The sequence below is a fragment of the Rhinolophus sinicus genome, linkage group LG09 (genome assembly GCF_036562045.2).
Source record: "Rhinolophus sinicus isolate RSC01 linkage group LG09, ASM3656204v1, whole genome shotgun sequence".
NCBI lineage: Eukaryota > Metazoa > Chordata > Mammalia > Chiroptera > Rhinolophidae > Rhinolophus > Rhinolophus sinicus.
In genome coordinates, this window is record NC_133758.1 from 83,472,163 (window position 1) to 83,493,789 (window position 21,627).

Genomic DNA, 21,627 nt, shown 5'->3' on the forward strand with positions numbered 1-21,627 from the left:
ATAGTATAAAATTCACTCTTCATGGACAGTTCTTTTGGTTGTGACAGATGCAGAGAGATACGTGTCTACCACCACAAACATGATGCAGGATAGTGCCATCACCCCAAAATTCCCTGCTGCTGCTCTTTTGTAGTTGGCCTCTCCTCTACCCCCTGCCCTTGACAACCATTGGTTGTTTTCCACCCCTATAGTTTTGCCTTTTCCTGAGTGTCATAAATGAAATCATATACCATCTATTCTTTGGGGCCTGGCTTCATGGCTCATATATGTTGTTATGTGTAGTAAACATAACACAAACTTAAAAAATTAACTTTGTTCCTTTTTATAGCTGAGGGGTATTCCATTGTATGGATGCACCACCATTTGTTTATCCATTTACTACTGTTTAGAGGACACGTAGATTGTGTCCAGATTTTTGAGTAATCACCTAATTTACATTTTTCAAAAGGATCACTTTGACTGCCTTGTTAAAAATAGATTGGGGGAGAGGGGAATGGTGGGGTTCAGTGCCGAAGCATAGGAACCAGTTAGAGAAGTCACTTATCCAGGTTTACAAGTTAGGTAATAGACTTAGAATTTGAACCCAGGCCGTCTAGCTTCAGAGTCCATGCTCTTAACTGCCACTTTTTCTGCAGTTTGAAGAAAGGAGTAGATCACTCTGTCAATTACAGCTGATAGGTCATGTAAATTACAGACTGAGGAATGGATTTTAAAATCTGGGGTCATCCCTAACCTTACAAGAGCCATTTCAGTGGAGTAATGGAGATGAAAGCATCATTCAAGAGAAAATTATGGGAAAGGAACTAAAGTCTTAAAAGACAAGGAGAAACGAGGAGATAAAGAAGAAAATTTGTGGCAAAAGGAGGAGCATGTTGGTGTAAACCAGCATGATGTTTGTGAGGACAGTGGATAGTTTTGTGTTACAAACATTCGGGTGGAATGTGGGAAACTGATAGAAGTTGAGGGTAGAGAAGTAGGCGGTGATTCCATGCCAAAGTCCCTTATGGGCTAAGTTAAGGAGTTTTAACTTTATGCTGAAAAATTGGGGAGTCATTGAAATATTTTTGGTAAGAAAATAATATTAATAGCAAATTTGTGTTTTAGAGAGATTTCTCAGGCAGCAGTGGGATGGATGGTCAGGAAGATGGTGAGAAGAGATGCTGAATTTAGAGAAACAGGAAACTCAGGACATTCCAAGTGAAACGTGATATCAAGTTAAGTCAGGAGGAATGTGATTTTAAAACTTTTAAGGGAGCTGAATTTGATAGAAGTTGGTGTGATTGGTCAGATGTAGAAGATAAAGAGGAGAGGAAACCAGGCATGATTCTTGATTCTTCATTTTACTAAGATAAGGATGTAAAATTAGTGAATAATCAGTTCAGTTTTAGATAATCAGTCTAAAATGCATGGTGGAGGTGGGGGGGTATCATATGAAGATTCACTAGAGTCTGGAGTTTGGGGAAAACTAGATTAGAGGTTGTCGTCAAAGACATTTGAAGCCTTAGTGTGAGAGAGTGTACAGAACTAATTTTTTTGTGCTGATAGATGCTGACATTTAAAAGCGAACATAGGTAGATAAGTACACAAAGAGGATTAGAAAGGAGAGGTAAGTGGAAAAGCAAGAGAATGGTGCCATAAAAGCCGACTAAGGAGTGATTTTGCAGAAGTGTCGCATACCATGGAGAAGTCACGGCTGCTGAGGATTAGTTTGCATTGGATAGTGTGGATGTCATCGCTGTGACCTTGATGAGAACAGTTTCATGGAGTTGATAGAGGAGAAATTCAAACTTCAGAGAGTTAAAGAAGTAGAATTGAAATAGAAAGCAGTTCCATGACACCTAGCTGTGAAGCAAACAGGAGAGCAGTAGCTTCAGAAGGGGGCACTTTTTAAAAGGTTGAAATCATTTATATGGAGTCGCAATGGAGACGTTGATGATGCAGGACTGGGGATGGGCTATGTGGAGCCAGGTACTTGGGAAGGGGGAGGATGGAAAAGGTTCCACCAGAGCACAGGTGGAAGATGTGGCCTTTGGATCAGAGAGACCTGGCCTCCGTTGCGATTTGACAGAAGGGTTACTGCAGCTGGCTGTGGGTCTGTGTTTGGTGTTGAGGAGGAGTTTCATTGAAAAGGCCCAGTAGTCTAAGTAAATATTGTCAAATTTCAAGGTTCTTTCCTTTTTAATGGTGTGGATTTATATGTCGTATAATTATAGTAGAAGATACATGATTAAGCCCTGTACTTAGTTTTAAGGTTTTAGGCTGCTTTGGGTTCCATGGGTACTTTCTGCTTTAATAAAAGACCTAGTATGCATTTTCTTTACTAAGTATCAGGGCACCTGCCTTATAGGCTTTTATAATATCTATTGTAGGAGTATTTTACTTTATTTGCTTTGACAAGTCATTTGCCCAATGTATATCCAAATCTATATAATAATACATTTATTTTTTTGAGATATTCAGCAGCTTATTATAAAATAGGCTTTGTGTTATAAATAATACATTTATTATGATGGATTTTACTTCTCTTTTGCCCAAACAGGCTACCATAAAATTAGGCTAGTCAACCTATTGCAGTTTCTTGTTGTTTGGGATAGCATTCATTATAATATGAGGAAAAGCTTAGAGACCACCCTTAAGCCCTTAGAAAGGTGAATCTCTTTAACATAATTTTTATTCACTAGTCTCTTTGTGGTTCTGCAGAACAGTTATCTTTGAGAGTGTGGTTTCAGATTCTTGATTTTTTGGGTCAGGCAGAAATACAAATAGTCTGTTCTGTAAGAATAGTCTTTCAGCAATTAAAAATTTCCAGAATCCAGAGGGACTGTTCAGAGCCACAGGAGATTATTTATCAAGAGATTCTTTAAGGCCTTGGAAGAAATGAATGAATAAGGAATTTACTCCCACAGAATGATTTTTATTGTAGGCAACTCTCATGAGTATATTTATCATTTTTAAGAATAATGGATGTTAAGCTACAGGTTTCTATATTTACTCAAAAAAGAGACTTTTCCTGAGGATGAAAGAGTAGTGTAAATTAGGATTTTGTTTTGTCACGTTTGTGTTTTATAGATAACTGCAATCTAAGTGTTGAAACATGTTTTGCCATTAGGTGTTGGCCCCAGTGTGCTTATTATAAGCGTTGGTCAGGGCTCTGTCAGGGTATTGTTTCAGGGATTCATTCTCTGTATTAAAGAACTTAGAGTAATAAGTAAATCAAAATCCGAAAGAGAGCAACGGAAGTGTTTTACAATGTGAGGGAAATGTTTATGGGAAAAAAGATTAAATAGCTTGACATTGTACAGTTAAAGCTATTTAGTTTGGGAAACATATCTCTATACTGTAAATTAAGCCTTCAAATATACATTAAAATCTTGATTATCTGAAACAAAACCTGGGAAAAATGAGCTAGTCTGGATATTTAGCAAAATGTCCTACATATTGAACTCATTTTAACTGGTTTTTGATTGCAAAAGTTTTATGTGCTTTCCAAAATTGAATATCTACATATGTATAACTTGAATCATTCTAATTCAGAGTAATCTGTCTGAACATTAGCTAATATGATGTACTATCAGTTAATATACTGTTGTTAGAGAGCTATTTGCCCCTATTCTAAAGCATCTTAACTGCTGTTTTGAGTCTTTTTCCCTCCTGATTTTACTCTTATTGTCTTTGTGGTTATTTTGTATGTTCCTAGTTACGAACAGATTACACACACACACACACACACACACACACACACACACCGGGGGTGCCAAAAAAATGTATATATACAAGTGGACATTTTGGTCAGCATTGCTGAAGCCGTGTTTGCCGTAATCAGAAGTGTCTGGATGCTGCTGGTAACCATTTTGAGCACCTCTTGTAATTGCAGAAGTCAGATGTGACTTGTATTCATCTTTTGTTATTGGTATATATTGAGTATTACAATTTTAATACAGTTTTCCTTTCTTAAAATGTGTATACATTGTTTTGGCACCCTCTGTATATATGTATATACATATACATATGAAATCTGACACTTAAGTTTGTGAACTCATCCTAGAAAAAGTGCTGCAGGCCTCATTGCTGAGTATCACTGTGGTCACCTTCGAAGTACTCCCCTTGGGAAGCTATGCACTGATGCCAGTGCCTAGTCCACCCTTCAAAGCAGTTTTGGAACTTTTTCTGGAATGGCCATCACAGCTGTCATTGTATTATCCTTGATGTCCTGAATGTCATCAAAATGTCTTCCTTTCAATATTTCCTTTATCTTTGGGTAAAGAAAGAAGTCATTGGGGGTCAGATCAGTTGATTAGGGAGGATGTTCCAGTACAGTTATTTGTTTACTGGCTAAAAACTCCCTCACAGACAGTGCCCTGTGAGCTGGTGCATTGTTGGGATGCAAGAAACCATGAATTGTTTGCGAAAAGTTCAGGCTGTCTAACTTTTTTATGCAACCTTTTCAGAACTTCCAAATAGTAAACTTGGTTAACTTTTTCCAGTTGGTACAAATTCATAACGAATAATCCCTCTGATATCAAAAAAGGTTAGCAACATCATTGCAACAAGGATCTCAAACTTAATTGTCCGACCTTGTATACACGCACACATGTATGTTTACACATGTATGTTTACATGAATGGAAACAAGTTTTACATGTTTTCAAAATGGGGGGGAAACACTAATGTGAATTATTTTAATTCAGGGTCACCATTCTGAACATGACTTAGTATAATGTGCTGCCATCAGTTAATATACTGTTATTATGAGGGTTGTTTGCCCCATTCTGTATCATCTTAATCTACTGCTTCTTGAGTCTTTTTTTCCTCCCTAGTGTTTTCTGTCTTTTCTTTGTAGTTAGTTCTTCCTTGACCTAAATGTTTCTATTCATAAAGGGATACTTCTTACTTTCAGGGTTTTGTTTTTGCTACAAATAAGAGAAATTGGACACCAGATTATCAAAATAAACTAATTTGCAGAGGGAGCTGGGAAGGAGTGTTCTGAGAGATGTTTGACATGCTGAGCATGGGCCCCACCATTTCATAAAGCTGAGCAGCTAGATTACGGATGGTTTTGTATCTCCTGAAGCCCCAGTAATGTCAAATTTAGCTGCATCAGTGGTAGGATTCGGCCTCTGTCTTGTGCAGATGTTAAGACGGCTTCACAGACTAACTGGAGGACTCACGTAAGAAAACACAGTAAGCAGACATTGGTCATTGTCTAGTCCAGAATGGAAGAGGCAGCTGCCCCTTCTTTAGCACACACCATCTCACTGTAGATTCTGTGCTTCTTCTAGAAAATCTTGTTTTCTCTGCCCTAATTCACCTTGAGTCTTGGCTCACCTAACAATTTGTGTAGTGAAAGTGGCTATAAAATGGATTTTTGTTGTTAATACCTCCTTGCTTTAATATGGGTTTTCCCATTATAGATAAAAGGTTTTGTGGGTTTAGGATATTTAGTTACTAGATAGAGAAAAGGCACCACAATGAAAGCTTTTTCAGTTATTTAACACAGCTTTCACTATTGAGGATCTTTTACTATTAAAAAGTAAGTTCATCTTTTAAAATTTTGAGTGACTGGTTTATTTACTATTGCTTAGGTTTCTGAAGCTACAGGAAGACTTTTGTATACATCTTGTGCTTTTAAGTTTTAGTCAAGAGTCCATAGGATATCTTAAGTGGTATATTAATAATTACTAACTATTATATACAATACAGTTTTTTAAAAGAGGGTCCCCCCACCTCCCCCCTTTGACATTCGCTCTAAACAATTCAGTGTGGAAATAGGTTATGACTAACCTATCTACATTTAGTTCTAGTAACTGCTCAAAAGAATGAATAGTATTTCTAAGGAAATATCAAAAAGAAGTACTAACTTAGTTTTCCAAAAATAATGATGGTTATTTCATTAGTTGAAGAACCGATTGGTGTGGACTCAAACCTGCTTGATTCCACATTTTTAAATTAAAACAAAAATTGTAATGGGGTGGCAAAATACTATTAATAGCTTATCTTCGAAGCATTACAAACTTGTCTACCCTTTTCAAAGCTCTGACGTGGAAGTTGGATCCTGTTAGGCAGGCTTTTTTGTGGGCGTATTAATTCACATTCCACCTGTCAGGGTACCTATAGGTAACGACAGTAAACCACACCCTCTGTTCTGACCTTTCCTCAGGGGACACTGACTAGAATCCTTTGGCTCTGCATGAGAGGCTGGCTATTTGAATAGCTCAGTACGAAGAGCTTTTACTTTTGAATTGAGTGAAGCAGCAAGACCGAGGGAAATAATGTTGCAACTACGTTTCTCAGGACTGCTACTGTGGAGAGGTTTAAAACTGGATCTTTCCTGCTAGGTTCGACTTGGAAGGGTTTCTTATTTCCATAGACATCTTTCCACAGGTTTTTTTTTTTGCTCAGCTATTTAGATATTTATATTTTTATTCTATTCTTAAAGGATTTAGTTAATCTAGTTTAAAAGGTGTTTGCTTGCTTTTATTTTTGTGTTTCTGTTGTTTTCTGGTTTTTTGATGAAGACTGAAAAAGACCTAGTTTTTTTGTGTGTTTTTTTTAGATTTGTGAGGTTTTTCTTTCATTGTTCAGTTTTCTCAATTAGTTTTGTAATGTTTATTTGATAGTGCTAAAAATAAAGAGAAACTTCCATATTGCTATGGAATAAACTGAAAATAAGTTTTTAATGGGGAAAACTGATAAAACAAACAAGGAAAATTGGTAGCTGCATCTCCTAGAATGGATTCTTACAGAACCTATTTAGCAACTGTCAAACTCAGTGGCTCATGGTTGGAAGAACAAGATGAAGACATATATGAGGTTGAATCTCGTGTGCCTTTACCTCATCCTTTTCCTCTGTGTGAACATTTGGATGAAAATAACTCAGTAATTATTAATACTTCTATTTTTCATTTTATTCATAAAAGAAATGGGCACATATTAAAGCTTATTTCTAAAATTTCACTGCCTACCCCTCCTTATTCAGTAAGTATTAAAAATTTTGTTTTTTGTACTTTTAGCTGTAGTTTATACTTTGTTTTAATATGTTTAGTTAAAAAAAACTATATTGAAAAATGAAGTTTAAATGTCTTTAGTCAGGGTAAATGGAATAGAATCTTGTTTTGTTGTTTGATGTGTTACTACTTATTCATCCTGGATATATTATTGAAGGGCTAAATTTCTTCTGAGAGCCCCAACATGGCTATGTTTTTAATTCCAGAAAGCAGACTGAGAGATTACAGTTCTCCCATGCCACACAAGCTGTTTAAAGGGATTCTGCTTGTCCTTAAGAATCTTGCTTTTATATGTGTATGATGCCAACCCTGAGTAAAAATGGAACGATTATATTTGAGGGAATCAGCACTGTGGAACCTAAAATAACTAAGTGAATTGACATGGAGCCAATTAGGAAATGTTTACCATCATACGGCATATTGGCCGTAGTTCCAGACAGGAAAACGGGACCTGGATGCTAATTTTAATTTTATTGGTAGCTCAGCTCCCTAAGGAACTTATTTTCAGTGTTTTTAATATGCCTACTAATCAAGTGAGGAAATACTTTGTTTTATTATTTCTGTGAAATGTGTTTTATTAACATTGTTCAGGGTAAGTATTTAGCATAGTTAATATTTCAGGTTCATTTGAGACTTAAATATGTTGTGAATGATTCACTACAAGGTATTCAGCACTTTTTATGACTTTGATGGCTTTAACTATAATACACTAGCTAATGTTTAACAAGCCAGATGGTTTTCAGAACAGTTTTGTGACCGCCCCTGAATCTTTTATATTAAAGTGACAGAATGTTTACTGATGCTTTATACATACTTTTAATGATTGATTTCTTATATTATTTGAAAATATTGAATATGACATTTTTATATATTTCATATTTAGTTAAGTAATAGTTATAGGCAGGACATAGATATTAGGATTAAATCATATCTCAACTGGATAAAAGAGGGTTTTTTAAGTATAAAGTATTTAGATGAACATTCGAAGGGAATCTCTTATTCTAATAAAATTCTAAAAAAAACTGATATAATAAATGAAATTTGTTTACTAGATTTACTGTATTTGATTCTTCCGATTTTTTTGTTTCATTTGTAAAACAAGTTATTTCTTGTGGTTTTATGGTAAATATTTAAATGCACTTTAAGGCTGGTTTAGATGCTGTCAAGAAGCAGAATACAGAAGCAAAGACTTATTTAATTTTCTTATCTAAAGCAAGAATATATTTTGTTGTAAACACTCTGTTGTAGTTGTACAATAAGTTGAAAAAGGAAAAACGACTCATATCCTTTTTAGTTAGAGCTGTGAACTCTTTTAGCCAGTTCATGTATTTACCAGGCAACCATTTTATAATGTACAGAAAAAAATTACATATGTACATATAGAAACAATTGATATATTTTTAAAATATAGGCTATGACTGTAAATTCAGGAGCGTAGTTGTATAAAATTATTTTATAGTTTATGGTCATGTTTCTTTGTAATAGAAATTAATGTATATTATCTACACTTAAAAGAAAATACTCTTACTAGTCTAAGTAAATATATAAAATTTTTATCTTTGATAAGGTAACAACATATATATATTTTAGGAAATATATGATTTAAAATGTATGCTTAATTTTCAATTATGAGTCTTAAATATACATGTTATTTCCAAGTAATAAGTTGTGAATGATATTTAAAACATCCTATAAAAAAATGATTGCATACGAGAGATTTTAGAAATTAATTGAGTATCTATAAAAAGCTTTGTTTATTTAGTAACTATAAAATCAGTTTGCTATGGCAAATACCACTCAGCTGTGAAGAGCAGACGTTTTTAAGAATAAAATATTCCTAAATGTTATAATTTTATAATACATTATTGATACCTGACTATTAATTGGAAACCACTACAGTTGATTCATATTTTAAGCTTAAAACATGGTAATATTTTTGTAATATACTAGGTATCTATAAATTTACAAATTCTTATGATGTTATTGTGAGCCTATTAATGTATATGGTCATTACTTTTTTAAAAAATTTTAATAGTGTTTATAATCTAGGACTAAGTAGTCAATCTGTGCTCAGATTTTTTTCAGTATAGTTGTTTCAATAAAAATAGATAAGGAGTCAGCAGCCCAGAAAACTGAGGCCGAGATAGTGCTTTTCTACAGTTTCATGCAGCTGGTAACAATGATCACTGTTTTTTTGAGAGCTTTGGCCTTGAATCTGTACAATACTTGACTGTCATCTAAAAATCGTATAATAATGTAGTCAGTATGTGCCAGTGACAACAGTTTAAGGAAGCTGTGTTTATGGGTAATGCCTCTGTGTTCTGAGGTTTTGAAAATAAAGTGAATATGCATATAGAGTCTTGTAGATGTTTCAGAAATGGGTAAAAACATAGGCTTTTTAGTTAAAACATGGGTTATAAATGTAATTTCATTTTGTTTTGCCACTATGATTTTTATTCATTGATGCCACTGTATTAATTACATATAATTAGTTCCCTACAGTGTGTAGTAGGAGTCACAGTTAATAAGTAAATGTTAAATATAAAAGAAATAGTTTGTCATATAGCACAGTTACATAAAATTCTTTAGCAAATACAAAAAGAACCTATGTGTCATTAATTTTGTATCTCTCTTTATATGATAGAATGTAGATCTAGTGATGTAAAGTGGTTTATTTCCAAAAGAAGCATTATTTTATTGTTCAATAAAACTAGAGTGCATCTTTTATGGAAAGTTGTACACAATCTAGTTGTCTACTGACTTATCCTACCTGCTAATGCTAGCATGTACTAGAAATATTAAATGACTGCAGTTCAACAGCATATTTTTATTTTTATTTAAAATCTTTTTTTAAGCTTTAATGGGGAATGACACTGGTATTCCCAGTACTTCACTTGTCTTCCTTCATGTGTATACTTTCCCTCCTTGTTTAGCTCGAACATGCAAAAGTTACACAGACAGAGTTGATGCGTGAGTCATTTAGACAGAAACAAGAAGCGACCGAGTTCCTTAAGTGCCAAGAGGAACTGCGAGAGCGCCTTCATGAGGAGTCCAGGGCCAGAGAGCAGCTGGCTGTGGAGCTCAGTAAGGCTGAGGGTGAGCAACTGGCCATTGGCAATGGAGGGTGGAGAAATTTCAAGTCTAAATATAGAGATTTTGATGCAAGCCAGGTTTGGAAACCACCAGTCTACTCTAATTTTGAGTGACCATTGAAAAGTAGTTGTAATTTGTTTTCAAATTACTCCAGATGATTTTTACAACTATCTATATTTTTGATTATGAAAACTACTTAATAAGAGTTACAGAAAGTATAAAAAAAATTTAGAAAATACAGAAATGGATGATGGTGAGCTGTTACCATACTCCCACCTTCCTAAGACAACTCTTGTAATTTAAAGATAAAGAAACTGTAGCTAAGAGTAAATTGTTCAAGGTTAACATTAAATGGAGATGCCAGGGTTGAAGCCTCCAAAGCGCCGCACTGTTTATATTCTGCCATGCAGTTGTGGGTGTTAGCCTTCTAGAATCACTTAAAATATCAACTTTTTCTACTCTATTTAAAATGTGATTCAGTTCCCAAGAATCTGATTTATATTAAGCTGTCCTGGACCCTATCTATTTAATCTATTTAATAAAGTGAGTTATACCCTGGGTAACATTATGTGATGCATTAGCATAGCAAAGCAATAGAAAGTTCAGAGGAATTTCATATTTAGGCACAATGGTTAATAAGAAAATGGCTGGATTGAGCATAACCTTGTTGGCTGCTGTTAGCAGGAGCAAATTCATCTAAGACTTTTAATAGGTTGGAATGATTTAAAGTTTTGCTAGCAGTATACTCCTTTTATTGTTTATATAAAACCTAATGGTAAAATTTGAAATAAGCAATAATCCCATTCCCTGTTAATTTTTTAGGTGTCATTGATGGCTATGCAGATGAAAAAACTCTTTTTGAAAGGCAAATTCAGGAAAAAGCTGATATAATAGATCGACTTGAGCAGGAGTTGTTATGTACAAGCAATAGATTACAAGAATTGGAAGCAGAGCAACAGCAGATCCAAGAAGAAAGAGAATTACTGTGCAGACAGAAGGAGGCTATGAAAGCAGAGGCAGGCCCAATTGAACAGCGTATGTATTTTTAGACTTTGTATGACATATTCTTTAAAACTTCAAGGTGGCTTCCCCCCCCTTTTCAAGTGTCATTATTTGTGTATTTTATATAGGGATTAAAAAATTATAAGAAAATCCCCCTTATTGATAAATGTCTTACTAGCCAACCATGTGGAATCAGAATTTTTTTTTTTCTGTTTTCTCTAGCAACTTTAACAGAAAAAGAGAATTCTTCACTTCTCCTCAAACCTCTGCCTCAAGAGAAAGTTGCACATAGTGAGACAGGATATTTCTTAAATTGTGTAATATTTAGTTCTTTTAACAGCAGAAAGGCAGCAAAAATGTGTACTTGGATTAAATAACTAAGAGCACTGATCTGACACTAGTAGTGAGCAGGCGGGGGTGGATTTCGGCCTGTAAGAGAAAGATGAAAAGGTCAGTCAGTGGCTGTTAGAAGCAGGCTGACATCTAGTTTAATCTAATGAGTTTAAAGAATGTACAAATTTACAAGTAACCTTTAATACTTTCTTAAATGAGAAAGTAGATAATATCTTGAAGTAAGTTTAGTAGTAAAAACTTAAATGTTAGTCTTTGTAACAATGGAACTTGAAATCCTTATTGTATCCTCTCACTTTTATATAACATGTGTAGTTAGAATTGTGTGTAGTTTTACTAGTGGAATTTTATCAATTTAGAAATACAATATATATTTTTGTAATATGGTGAAGTTGTTTCTGGTTGTTTAAATTTGTTTAATACAGGTTTATAGAGTTGAAATTTTTAATGTGGAAAGTATGCGTATCACACATGTAAAATATTCAGGAAACACTGGAACATCTCTAAATGTTACCAAAGATAATAATCAGTGATTTCAACATTTACTTCTAATTCTTTTGTGTGTGTATGTGTGTGTTGTCCTATTTCAGAAAATAGAAGACATATAAATTATATTTTTGTTCTTGTGTGTATTTTTGTTTTTTCTATTCATATAGGACTAGTAGATGCTGCAGTCGATGCAGCACCTGGATCAGGTGTGTTTATACAATTGCATGGCCAATCTTTGGGTGGTAAATTTACAACTCCAAAAATTGGATGACCCTTGGATTTTCAACCAACTAACATATCTCTAATTTTGCTGTTGTGTTTCATACTTACAGTTTTTCTCTTTAACGAAACTTTTCTTACAATTAAAATACATATTTATGTTTGAAATTAACCATTAAGATTCATAGTCATCATCATTTTATTATATCTATTTTTCCACAGTTTAAAACCATTTTGATTCTTTTAAAGAAAATATTGTTTTATTAAAATAGTTTTTTTCTTTAATAAATATATTAAACTCTTGCAGCCAGCCTATGACTTTTTCAAGATGCTGTTTTTAAATCAAGATGTATATAAGATGATGGTGTCAATAGAATCAGTGAAATTTAGTATAGAGATTTTGGGTGATTTATATTAACATCGAAATCAGTATTGTTTTAAAACCAAAGCTAATTTCTATAGATTCCTAGTCCTGAGTACGGTGTTGGCAAACCAGTTAGTATGGACTCTAGGATTATGTTTCTTCCATTTTCTTCATTAGAGGATTGTTGTACTTTTCTATATATACTTTATTATTGTACGATTAGTATTAATAATAGCTAACACTTATATAGTGTTTATTATACCCCAGGCACTATACATATAGTAACTCATTTGATCCCACAGTAACTCTTAGAGATCAGTGCTATTACTCTTCCAGTTTACATATAAGGAAATTGAAGGACATCATAAGTGTCACAGGGAGATAAGTAGCAGAGGTAGGAGTCGAACTCACAATTTCTGCTCTGAAGCTTTATACCACATACCTCTTCTGTCAGTTTTCCCTTGGTACACATACATGTGAGCATGCAAGACTAACTCAGGAATATGGATCTAATAAGGAGTAAGACTAACAGGAAATTCTGATTGCAGTTGTATTTCTTTTTCTGTAACTCTTAACTTGCCTTGGTTAAAGATTTGCAGTATTTGATCTTCATGTGTATTTGTATGCATATAAAAGTGACTTTATGGGTATAGAATGAATTGATTTTTGCCTGAGGTGAGTCATTTCTATGCTACAATTTAAATAGACTTTGTCCTTTTCCTCATAGTAAAAGTGGACCTTTTCTTTTTGGTCATTTGATGTGGTGTTTTCACAAAAATACTTTTTTTTTGTGACAGGATATGATCTTTTTGTTAATTCTGTATAATTTTATTGATACCACTTGCTTATATAAGGGATATGTTATTTTCATAGGAATATTTTCCTTTTCTACGTGTGTTTGAAATAAAACTCTGATCTTTTATTTCATGAAGGTAAAATTTTGTAATGGGTGATTTCACTGTCATAATAACATCAGTGTGATTTAACTTAGTGTATTTTTGCATTTATAAACAGAATTACTACAGGAGACAGAAAAACTAATGAAGGAAAAACTAGAAGTACAATGTCAAGCTGACAAAGTACGCGATGACCTTCAAAAACAAGTGAAAGCTCTAGAAATAGATGTTGAAGAACAAGTCAGCAGGTTTATAGAGCTGGAACAAGAAAAAACTGCTGAGCTAATGGATTTAAGACAGCAAAACCAAGCACTGGAAAAGCAGTTAGAAAAAATGAGAAAATTTTTAGATGTAAGTATTCTCAACTTAAATACTGATTTTTCTCAGTGGAATGCTACCTGCTGCTATTCTAGGTTGTGAATTTTAAATTTTGAAGAGACTCATGAATTCTAATATTTCCATCTTCATGTATCGTCTACCAATTAATTGAAAAGTACTATTCCAGTTAAAAATTCTAATAATTGTTGTGCAGCAATCAGAATTAAAAGCAGTACTGGTAGGTTATGAGGAAGCCATACTAGTTAGCCTTTCCAAGTTAAGAAGTTAGAAAGTTTGTCCTAGTCTTTTGTTTAAGCAACAGCCAAACCCAGTGAGGATCCCAAGAGGTAATTGACCACCATTGTTTCACCCACAAAAAGTACGCATGCAGGTAACAGTGTGCCCTTGGAAACAAGGGACTGGAACAGTTGTCATGTTGTCATTACTCTCTTGCCAAAAGATGTATCTCTACTTTCACGTGGATTTTTTTCTTTGGGGTTTCATTTAAGCCTGCTATTCTCTTCACAGATCAGAGAATCAGATTCTTTCACATTTTATAATTTTAGATGTAAAACCTAGATTAGGATGAAAGAAATTTATTTACTAAACAATTTGTTGTATTTATTTTGTTTAATAACTAAATTAACAATGGAATTCCTCCATTGTTCCAAAAAAGTAAATTTAGTTTAAGGGAAATATTTTTATTTCATTTTGTATTTTATATTACTGGAATAAAAAATGATATGCTTCAAATAATACTTAAATGCATAAATTTTTACGAAAGAGCCCATGAAGGCTCTGTCCCATATAAAAAAGTTTTTTGAAATGTTATCTTTTTAAACCTTTTGGTTTGGGGTATTTTGTGGTCATCGGTTGTTTGTCTTCAAACAAAACTATACCTATAAATAAAGGGAAATAATAGCTTCAATAAATATTGTTTCTTCAGTTACTATTATTATTATTAAACTTTAGGAGCAAGCCATTGATAGAGAACACGAGAGAGATGTATTCCAACAGGAAATACAGAAACTAGAACAGCAACTTAAGGTCATACCTCGATTTCAGCCTATCAATGAACATCAAACTAGAGAGGTAAGAACTTTACTAATAATGTCTACCTTATAATAATTTGTGTATTGTATGCAAAATAAGATGCATATTATGAAAAACAAAGAATTCCTTCTATTGTATGTAAATCTTCAGAATCAAAATTAAATGTTGTTTCAACATAAGAAGGTTCTTAACCTAAAAATTGTTTGTATCGCAATTTGGAATCATTCTCACCTGCATTTATGTTCTAGTATTGTCCAGTTAAACAAGCTTTCCTACTCATTTTTCTATTCCCAACAAAAGGATCAAGAGTTTCTGTATTCAGTCTTTGCTTCCCCATCTCTTATTTTCTTCTCAATATACTTCAGTGAAATTTCTTGCCTCTCTGTCTCAGTGGAGTTTTCTTATCCTCTGCTCTGTTGAAACTGTTGTGTGAAGATTCCCCTCGTGGATATGTTCAGATTACCTCTCTGTCTTTATTGTGCATGACCAATCCGAGGCATTCATTACAGCCTTCTTCCTGAAACACTTCCTTTTCTTGGCTTCTGTGTCACACCTACTTCATTGGTCTTTCTCTGGTCTTTGTTTTTTGACTTAAAATAAATGATGGAGTACACTTGTCTTAGTCTTGGGTGCCCTTTTCTTCCCTATTTATATTGTCTTCCCAGGCAGTTACATAGGAGTGACTCCACATTTGTATCTCCAGCCCTAACATCTCGGTTGAGCCCCAGACTTGAATATTCAGCTGCTCACTCTATGTCTACTTAATAAATGTCTCAAAATTAACAGGTTCAGAAGAGAGCTCTTGATTCCTGATTAGCCCCCACCAAGAAAGACAAGAAGAAAACATATTCCTTCTTTATTTCGGTAGATTTTACACCATTGCCACCTTCCACATTGCTAAGACCTAGATTTCATCCTTGATCCTACTCTTTTTTTTCAGCCCCTACTTCTAACCTATTGGTGAGTCAGGTTTCACTACATTTTCCTATTCTTTCCACTTTTATCTCCCTAAATCCTACCTCTTGTCATTTTTTGCCTAGATGATTTTGATAGCCTGCTTACCACTCTCCTTGCTTCTACTTTTTCATCCCAACTGTCCGTTTTCTCCTCATATGGAAACATAGCCAAAACTCCATATTCACCAAATGAATGCTACATGAATGAGGGAAGATTCGTTGTACAAATTGCTAAAGATGACTTGTTATAGTTGTAAAGAGAGTGTGCTTGGGGTTAGACCATCCCATTTTGAATCATGGCTTTGCTGTTTACTAGGTGTTTGACAGAATCTAAGTCACTTTCTAAAACTTGTTTACTCATTTCCAAAATGGAGACTGTAATGAACCCACCTCATAGGAGCACTGGCATGGTACATAGTGAACATTTAAATTTAACTGTTGCTATTTCTGAAAATAATTTTTATTTTTAAAAACTTTTACCATATATAATTTGATGCAGTTTACTGGATTTTTTTCCTCTTAAAAACATTCCAAAGAAGTATAAAATGCCTATAAACTTGTTACAGTAAAATGTTATCTACATTCCCATGGACTAGAAGTAATTCAATATAGAACAGCATTATCTGCTAGAGTGGTAGAAAATTATCAATCCCCACAGAGTTTGTAGTTAGGTCGTTATTTCTAACAAATATATTTTCACCTTTTGAAAAATAGCCGTGTGTTTGTTGAAACTCAAAAGAATATTTAAGTTCTAGAACTTATCACCATTTCCTATTATTTGCTTTCTTACATTTGAAAAGTGTGACCAACTTCATTCATGAAACTTCAAGAAACAAACAAGGATGTGTATATTTGATACTCTCCAGTAACATTGTGATCCATTTGTTCTCGCCTTACCATGTCAAATCTGGTGCCCCAGCTTCTGATTTTCTCAAGATTAAAAGAAAAAACTAACTATAGTAGTATATTGTGCCACTTCATTGTGCCTGTTTTGTTGTCTTTTCCTTTAACCTTACTCCAAATCTTAGTCTACCTATTGTTAAAGTTTCTCCTCGGTGGCTTCATTACTGTCATCCTCGAGCATAGATAATTATAGATAAGCTTACATTTCTTTTAATGTTTTGAGGAATAAGTATCATTTTTAGATAATTCCTCAAAGTATCTCACTGAAATAGGGTAAAATTCCTTTTTCATTTTTCCTTCCTGTCACATTTAATAAGCTTTCTCTCCTCACTTGATCAGAACTAATTTCATAAGCTATCTTATTCAATTTCCCTGTATCCTTCCATCACAGAGCCATTTACTTGAATGGACCTGCATATCAGAATCACTTTCAAGGTACAAAGATCACTCTCATCACCCCACATTCTCATCTCTATTCTGGGCTGGTGGAATGTGTAGGCTGAAAAAGCTTTGCAAGTGATTGTATTAAAGCCCCCCCAGCCCCTACCATCCCTGCAGTATTTAGAACTATTGTGTTATGTATTGATGGTAACCATTTGTGGAAAGAAAAATAGAATCCATGAAAGATTTTTTTTAAGGTAATCTTATCTCACATAAGAGTATGAGTTGGTACTATGTAAACTTGTCTTTATTACGTTATAGTGTGGTTATGCCATTAGAGGTTGTAATTCAACATTATTTAAAAGTTATTTTTTTCCTCCTAGCTAGAGAAACTCTTAGTCTTCAAATAAAGAACTTTTTTAAAAGGCTAGTGAAAGCACTATCATTTTTCTTTCCTTACTTGTCTAGTGCTGCTTAGTTTTATCCACTCACAAAATGTCACCATACCGTTTCCCCAAAAATAAGACCTAGCCAGACAATTACCTCTAATGTGTCTTTTGGAGCAAAAATTAATGTAAGACCTGGTGTTATTATATTATACTATACTTATATTATATTATATTATATTATATTATATTATATTATATTATATTATATATTGTATTATATTAAAGACCTTATAATAAAATAAGACCGCGTCTTATATTAATTTTTGCTCCAAAAGACGCGGTAAAACTGATTGTCCGGCTAGGTCTTATTTTTGGGCAAACACGGTAGTTGGAGACAATAGTTGCTATCCTTATAAAAAATAAAATTAGCATAGCATCTAAAAATACTTTTGCAATGACAATAGATGTGTTATTAGCTTCCTGACATTTTTTTAATTTACAGTTTTTGTTTATTATATTTACAGGTTGAACAGCTAACAAATCATCTGAAAGAAAAAACAGACAAGTGCAGTGAGCTTTTACTGTCCAAAGAGCAGCTCCAGAGGGATATACAAGAACGGAATGAAGAAATTGAGAAACTGGAGTGCAGAGTAAGGGAGCTGGAGCAAGCCTTACTCATTAGTACAGACGCTTTTCAAAAGGTGTGACATTTTCTTTGGGTTGATTTTTACAGTGTTTTAATGCAGATTACTCTTACTTAAACAAGCATCAGTTCTTTTAAATAAAAAATTGAACTATTGACTTTTTGTTGATGTTATTATATAATGTATATGTCTTCATTGACATCATAACCGTTTCTGTTTATTCTTATCTCCAAATATTGCTTGCATACCTTAGTCCTGAAAAAGGCAGATTAGTTAAACCAGAAGAATTAATTACCCTTTTAACCATCAACAAGGTTGTGATTCTAAAATAATAGCCAAATGAAAAAGCTGTGGGCACCAGTTGAGGCTGATGCTTTACCCCAGACTAAGGAATGAAACCTCTTCCTGATATACTGCAAAAACGGAAATGAATAAAAGAAGAGCAGGATAAAGAAGCTTGGGAGAGGGGCAGATGAGGGGATAGCCTTCATTTATCCGGGGAGGGAATAGCCTTCATTTATCCGGGGAATGAATTTTAAGAATGTCAAACATTGCTGTATAAAATACACTTCAAGATTGAGTATCTGTAACTTTTTTATTATTCACTAATGTAGATTATCTACTTCTAATTAGAGAAATAGAGTTGCTACTTCTCTAATTAAAAAGGAAAATCAAGATTTAATGTCTGAAATTTTGAGAAAATTCTTATGTATTTAAAGGTAGAGGACCGAAAACAGTTTGGAACTCCAGAAGCTAAAGCAGAATTATCCCTAGAAGTACAATTGCAGGCTGAGCGAGATGCTATAGACAGAAAGGAAAAAGAGGTAAGGAGTTTATTTTTAATGATAAAATGTGGTTTGAATTATGAATAAGTCACCTTGAAAATATAATTTGAGCAGAGTGGAGTTTATGGCCTAAAACCAAAGTTTAGACTGTTTCTTAGCTCATTGCCTAAGTTGACCTTGAAGACAAGAAACATTTGAACAGATAGCTGGTATGTGAGGAAGAGTGTTCCAGGTAGAGCGGACAATGAGTGTAAAAACCTTGATACAGCAAGAAGTTTTGATGGCAAAAAGGAGGCCAATTTGGTAGATACGAAGTGAGAGAAGAGGAGAATAGAGAGAGAGAGAGATACTCACTAGTGTTAGGGCCAAAGGCGGTGTCTCTTTTCTTTTGACTTTTCCATGGGCTTTGAATTATTGCCACTTTACTCTGGGGTTTTATTTTTAAGTTGTATTGCCCTGGGAGATTATAGTGCTGTTTTAAAATATACTGAACAATATAGTGTTCTTAATATAAAAGATTAATAATAAAGTAATTATATAAAGTTCTCCTATGTTTTCTCCTCCACCTTCCAAAAAAAATTCCACTTTTAAAACAGTAGTACTGGGGGTGGCGTTAGCTCAGTTGGTTAGAGCGTGGTGCTGATAACACCAAGGTTGTCAGTTCAATTCCTGCACTGGTCACTGTGAGCTGTGCCCTCCTTAAAAAAGTGAAGAAATAAGACAGTAGTACTTTCCAATTCCTTTTTTTTTTTTTTTTACTTTTCAATTTCTAATGAAATTATAGGTTATTTAAATCTTTGTCTACTATTAGTTTTTCTAAAACATTCTGTATTCTATTGTTTAGCTATATCATATCATTTAAAATGTTTAAAAATTTCTTAATTTCATTTTTCTCTGTATCCATATAGTTTTCTCAGTACATTTAATATATTTTAACAAATATTCATTGAACTTAAACAGTGTATAAATGTTAATAAATGCTTTGAAAAATACAAGAATGATTGAGACATCAGCTAAAACTACCACTTAGAGAACTTGTAGTTTAGAGGAGGAAACAAACTATAAAAATGACTTATAGCAATGATCCTTTCCATGAAAAGGATTATTTTCTCACTAGTACATAATTCTACTAATGTTTAGCTGAAATATTCCTGTTTATTTCATTTTTTGGTTTTTCTAGGAGAGGCAGTGAACACTTTTGTTTATATGCAACCCCTATACAAGTATGTTTTTAAAAGAATTAACATTTAAAGATGTACCTTACACTGCATAGTCAAAGTAATTTCCTTCTCCCAAAAAAGATGGATTTTCAAAACTGGATCCAAAGCAATGATAATTCATTATAGATAGTTGGTAAAGTTTACTAATTTTTTATTTTTATTATCCTTTGAACTTTATAACATTACTAACACCTTAATATCTTGAAGTAAGTACCCAATTACTGTCTACCTTTTACTCAGTAACATAATTGTTTAGAACTGCAAGAGCCAGATGAGACAGAGCCAGACATGTTGAATGAGTAAAGGGTTAAACTGACAGTTGGCCCTGGTCTACTATTTTTTAATAACAGTGACAAGCACTGTGTCAGAACCCACTTACCTATAAGTGCAGACTGAAAGCCAGGAACATAGAATTAAAACACATTTCTTTTCATGAAAATTACTTAAGCATTCTCTCCTGCACTAGGCAAATGTTTTCAGGTATCTGATGGAGTATAAATATAGGATGTCTATATGTCATTATATTTGAGATACCTTCCACTACTCTCATAGCCTAAATTTGTGTAAAGCTTTTTTTAAGTTTATTACAATGTTTAGAAATGGAGAATGAATAGAAAGAGAAGAAAACTTTAAAAGAGGAGTTTCAAGATGATAAGAGAAGGGAAATAACAGAAATACAAGGAAGAATTTCTTTAAGAAAGCGATGTCTTCAATAGGTTTTATTTCTCTGTAGAGCTAATGAGATCTAGTTTAGTGATGTAATAATAGTAGTTAACTTTGTTTAGATCTGTGCTGGAAAATTTAAATGCCTTGTGTTATTAATCTTTATGCTATCCCTGAGAATTAGGCTCTATTGTCATCTTCATTTTACAGATAGGACTAAACCGAGCTAAGCTTAAGGGAGATTAAAGTAACTTGCTCATGGTCACATAGTAAGTGATTTACCAAGAATTCCTCCAATTTATTTCACTGATTCTGGAGCTCTGTGCTGCTGTACTTCCAAAGCCTGGGGGCATGTTTTGCCTTGCTGGTAGAAGTATTAAAAACCGTCATTCAACATTTATTGAGCTCTTACCGTGTGTAGACCATCACTGTCCAACCAGCACCGGACGGACTTTAAGGAATCTAACTGAGGAGACATATAAACATTTGAAAGAGATGAAAACACTTAAAAAGAAAACACAAATAGGTGCAAATTAATGTGATCCAAACAGTCTGGATATCATTTGGTAACTAAAGTAAACAAGACTAAAACAAATAGCTACCATTCTATTTTTAAACCTTAATATTCTTCTGTTTTGGGGTTGTTACAGACTCAGTAATAAGACAACCTGAGACTGAAACTGGAGTCTGACTGAATAAAAGGAAAGAATGCCCTACATTGTCATTTTTGGGAATTGAAGGCTTGCTGTGATGCCTCAAGTTCAGCTAGTTATAACAAGAATGTTAGTACTTTAAACCAGTGCTTCTCTAACTTCAATGTGCATATGAATCCCCTCAGGATCTTGTTAAAATGAAGATTCTGACTCAGTAGATATGACGTGGGGCTTCAGAATCTGTG

General features: G+C 33.7%; 1 protein-coding gene across 11 annotated transcripts in view; it reads left to right on the forward strand.

Moving 5' to 3' along the window:
• AKAP9 (A-kinase anchoring protein 9) overlaps window positions 1-21,627 on the forward strand; it is a 144,148-nt gene that overhangs the window by 91,772 nt on the left and 30,749 nt on the right. For 7 of the 11 annotated variants that reach the window (XM_019716603.2, XM_019716620.2, XM_019716642.2 and 4 more), the window contains 7 exons: window positions 9,937-10,099; window positions 10,919-11,131; window positions 12,106-12,144; window positions 13,536-13,768; window positions 14,708-14,827; window positions 17,942-18,118; window positions 18,781-18,885. In XM_019716603.2, the coding sequence (XP_019572162.2) occupies window positions 9,937-10,099; window positions 10,919-11,131; window positions 12,106-12,144; window positions 13,536-13,768; window positions 14,708-14,827; window positions 17,942-18,118; window positions 18,781-18,885 (1,050 nt within the window). Of the gene's footprint in view, window positions 1-6,138; window positions 6,975-9,936; window positions 10,100-10,918; window positions 11,132-12,105; window positions 12,145-13,535; window positions 13,769-14,707; window positions 14,828-17,941; window positions 18,119-18,780; window positions 18,886-21,627 lie in introns of those variants that run through there. The other 4 variants (XM_019716627.2, XM_019716652.2, XM_074340716.1 and 1 more) reach the window with 2 other exon arrangements.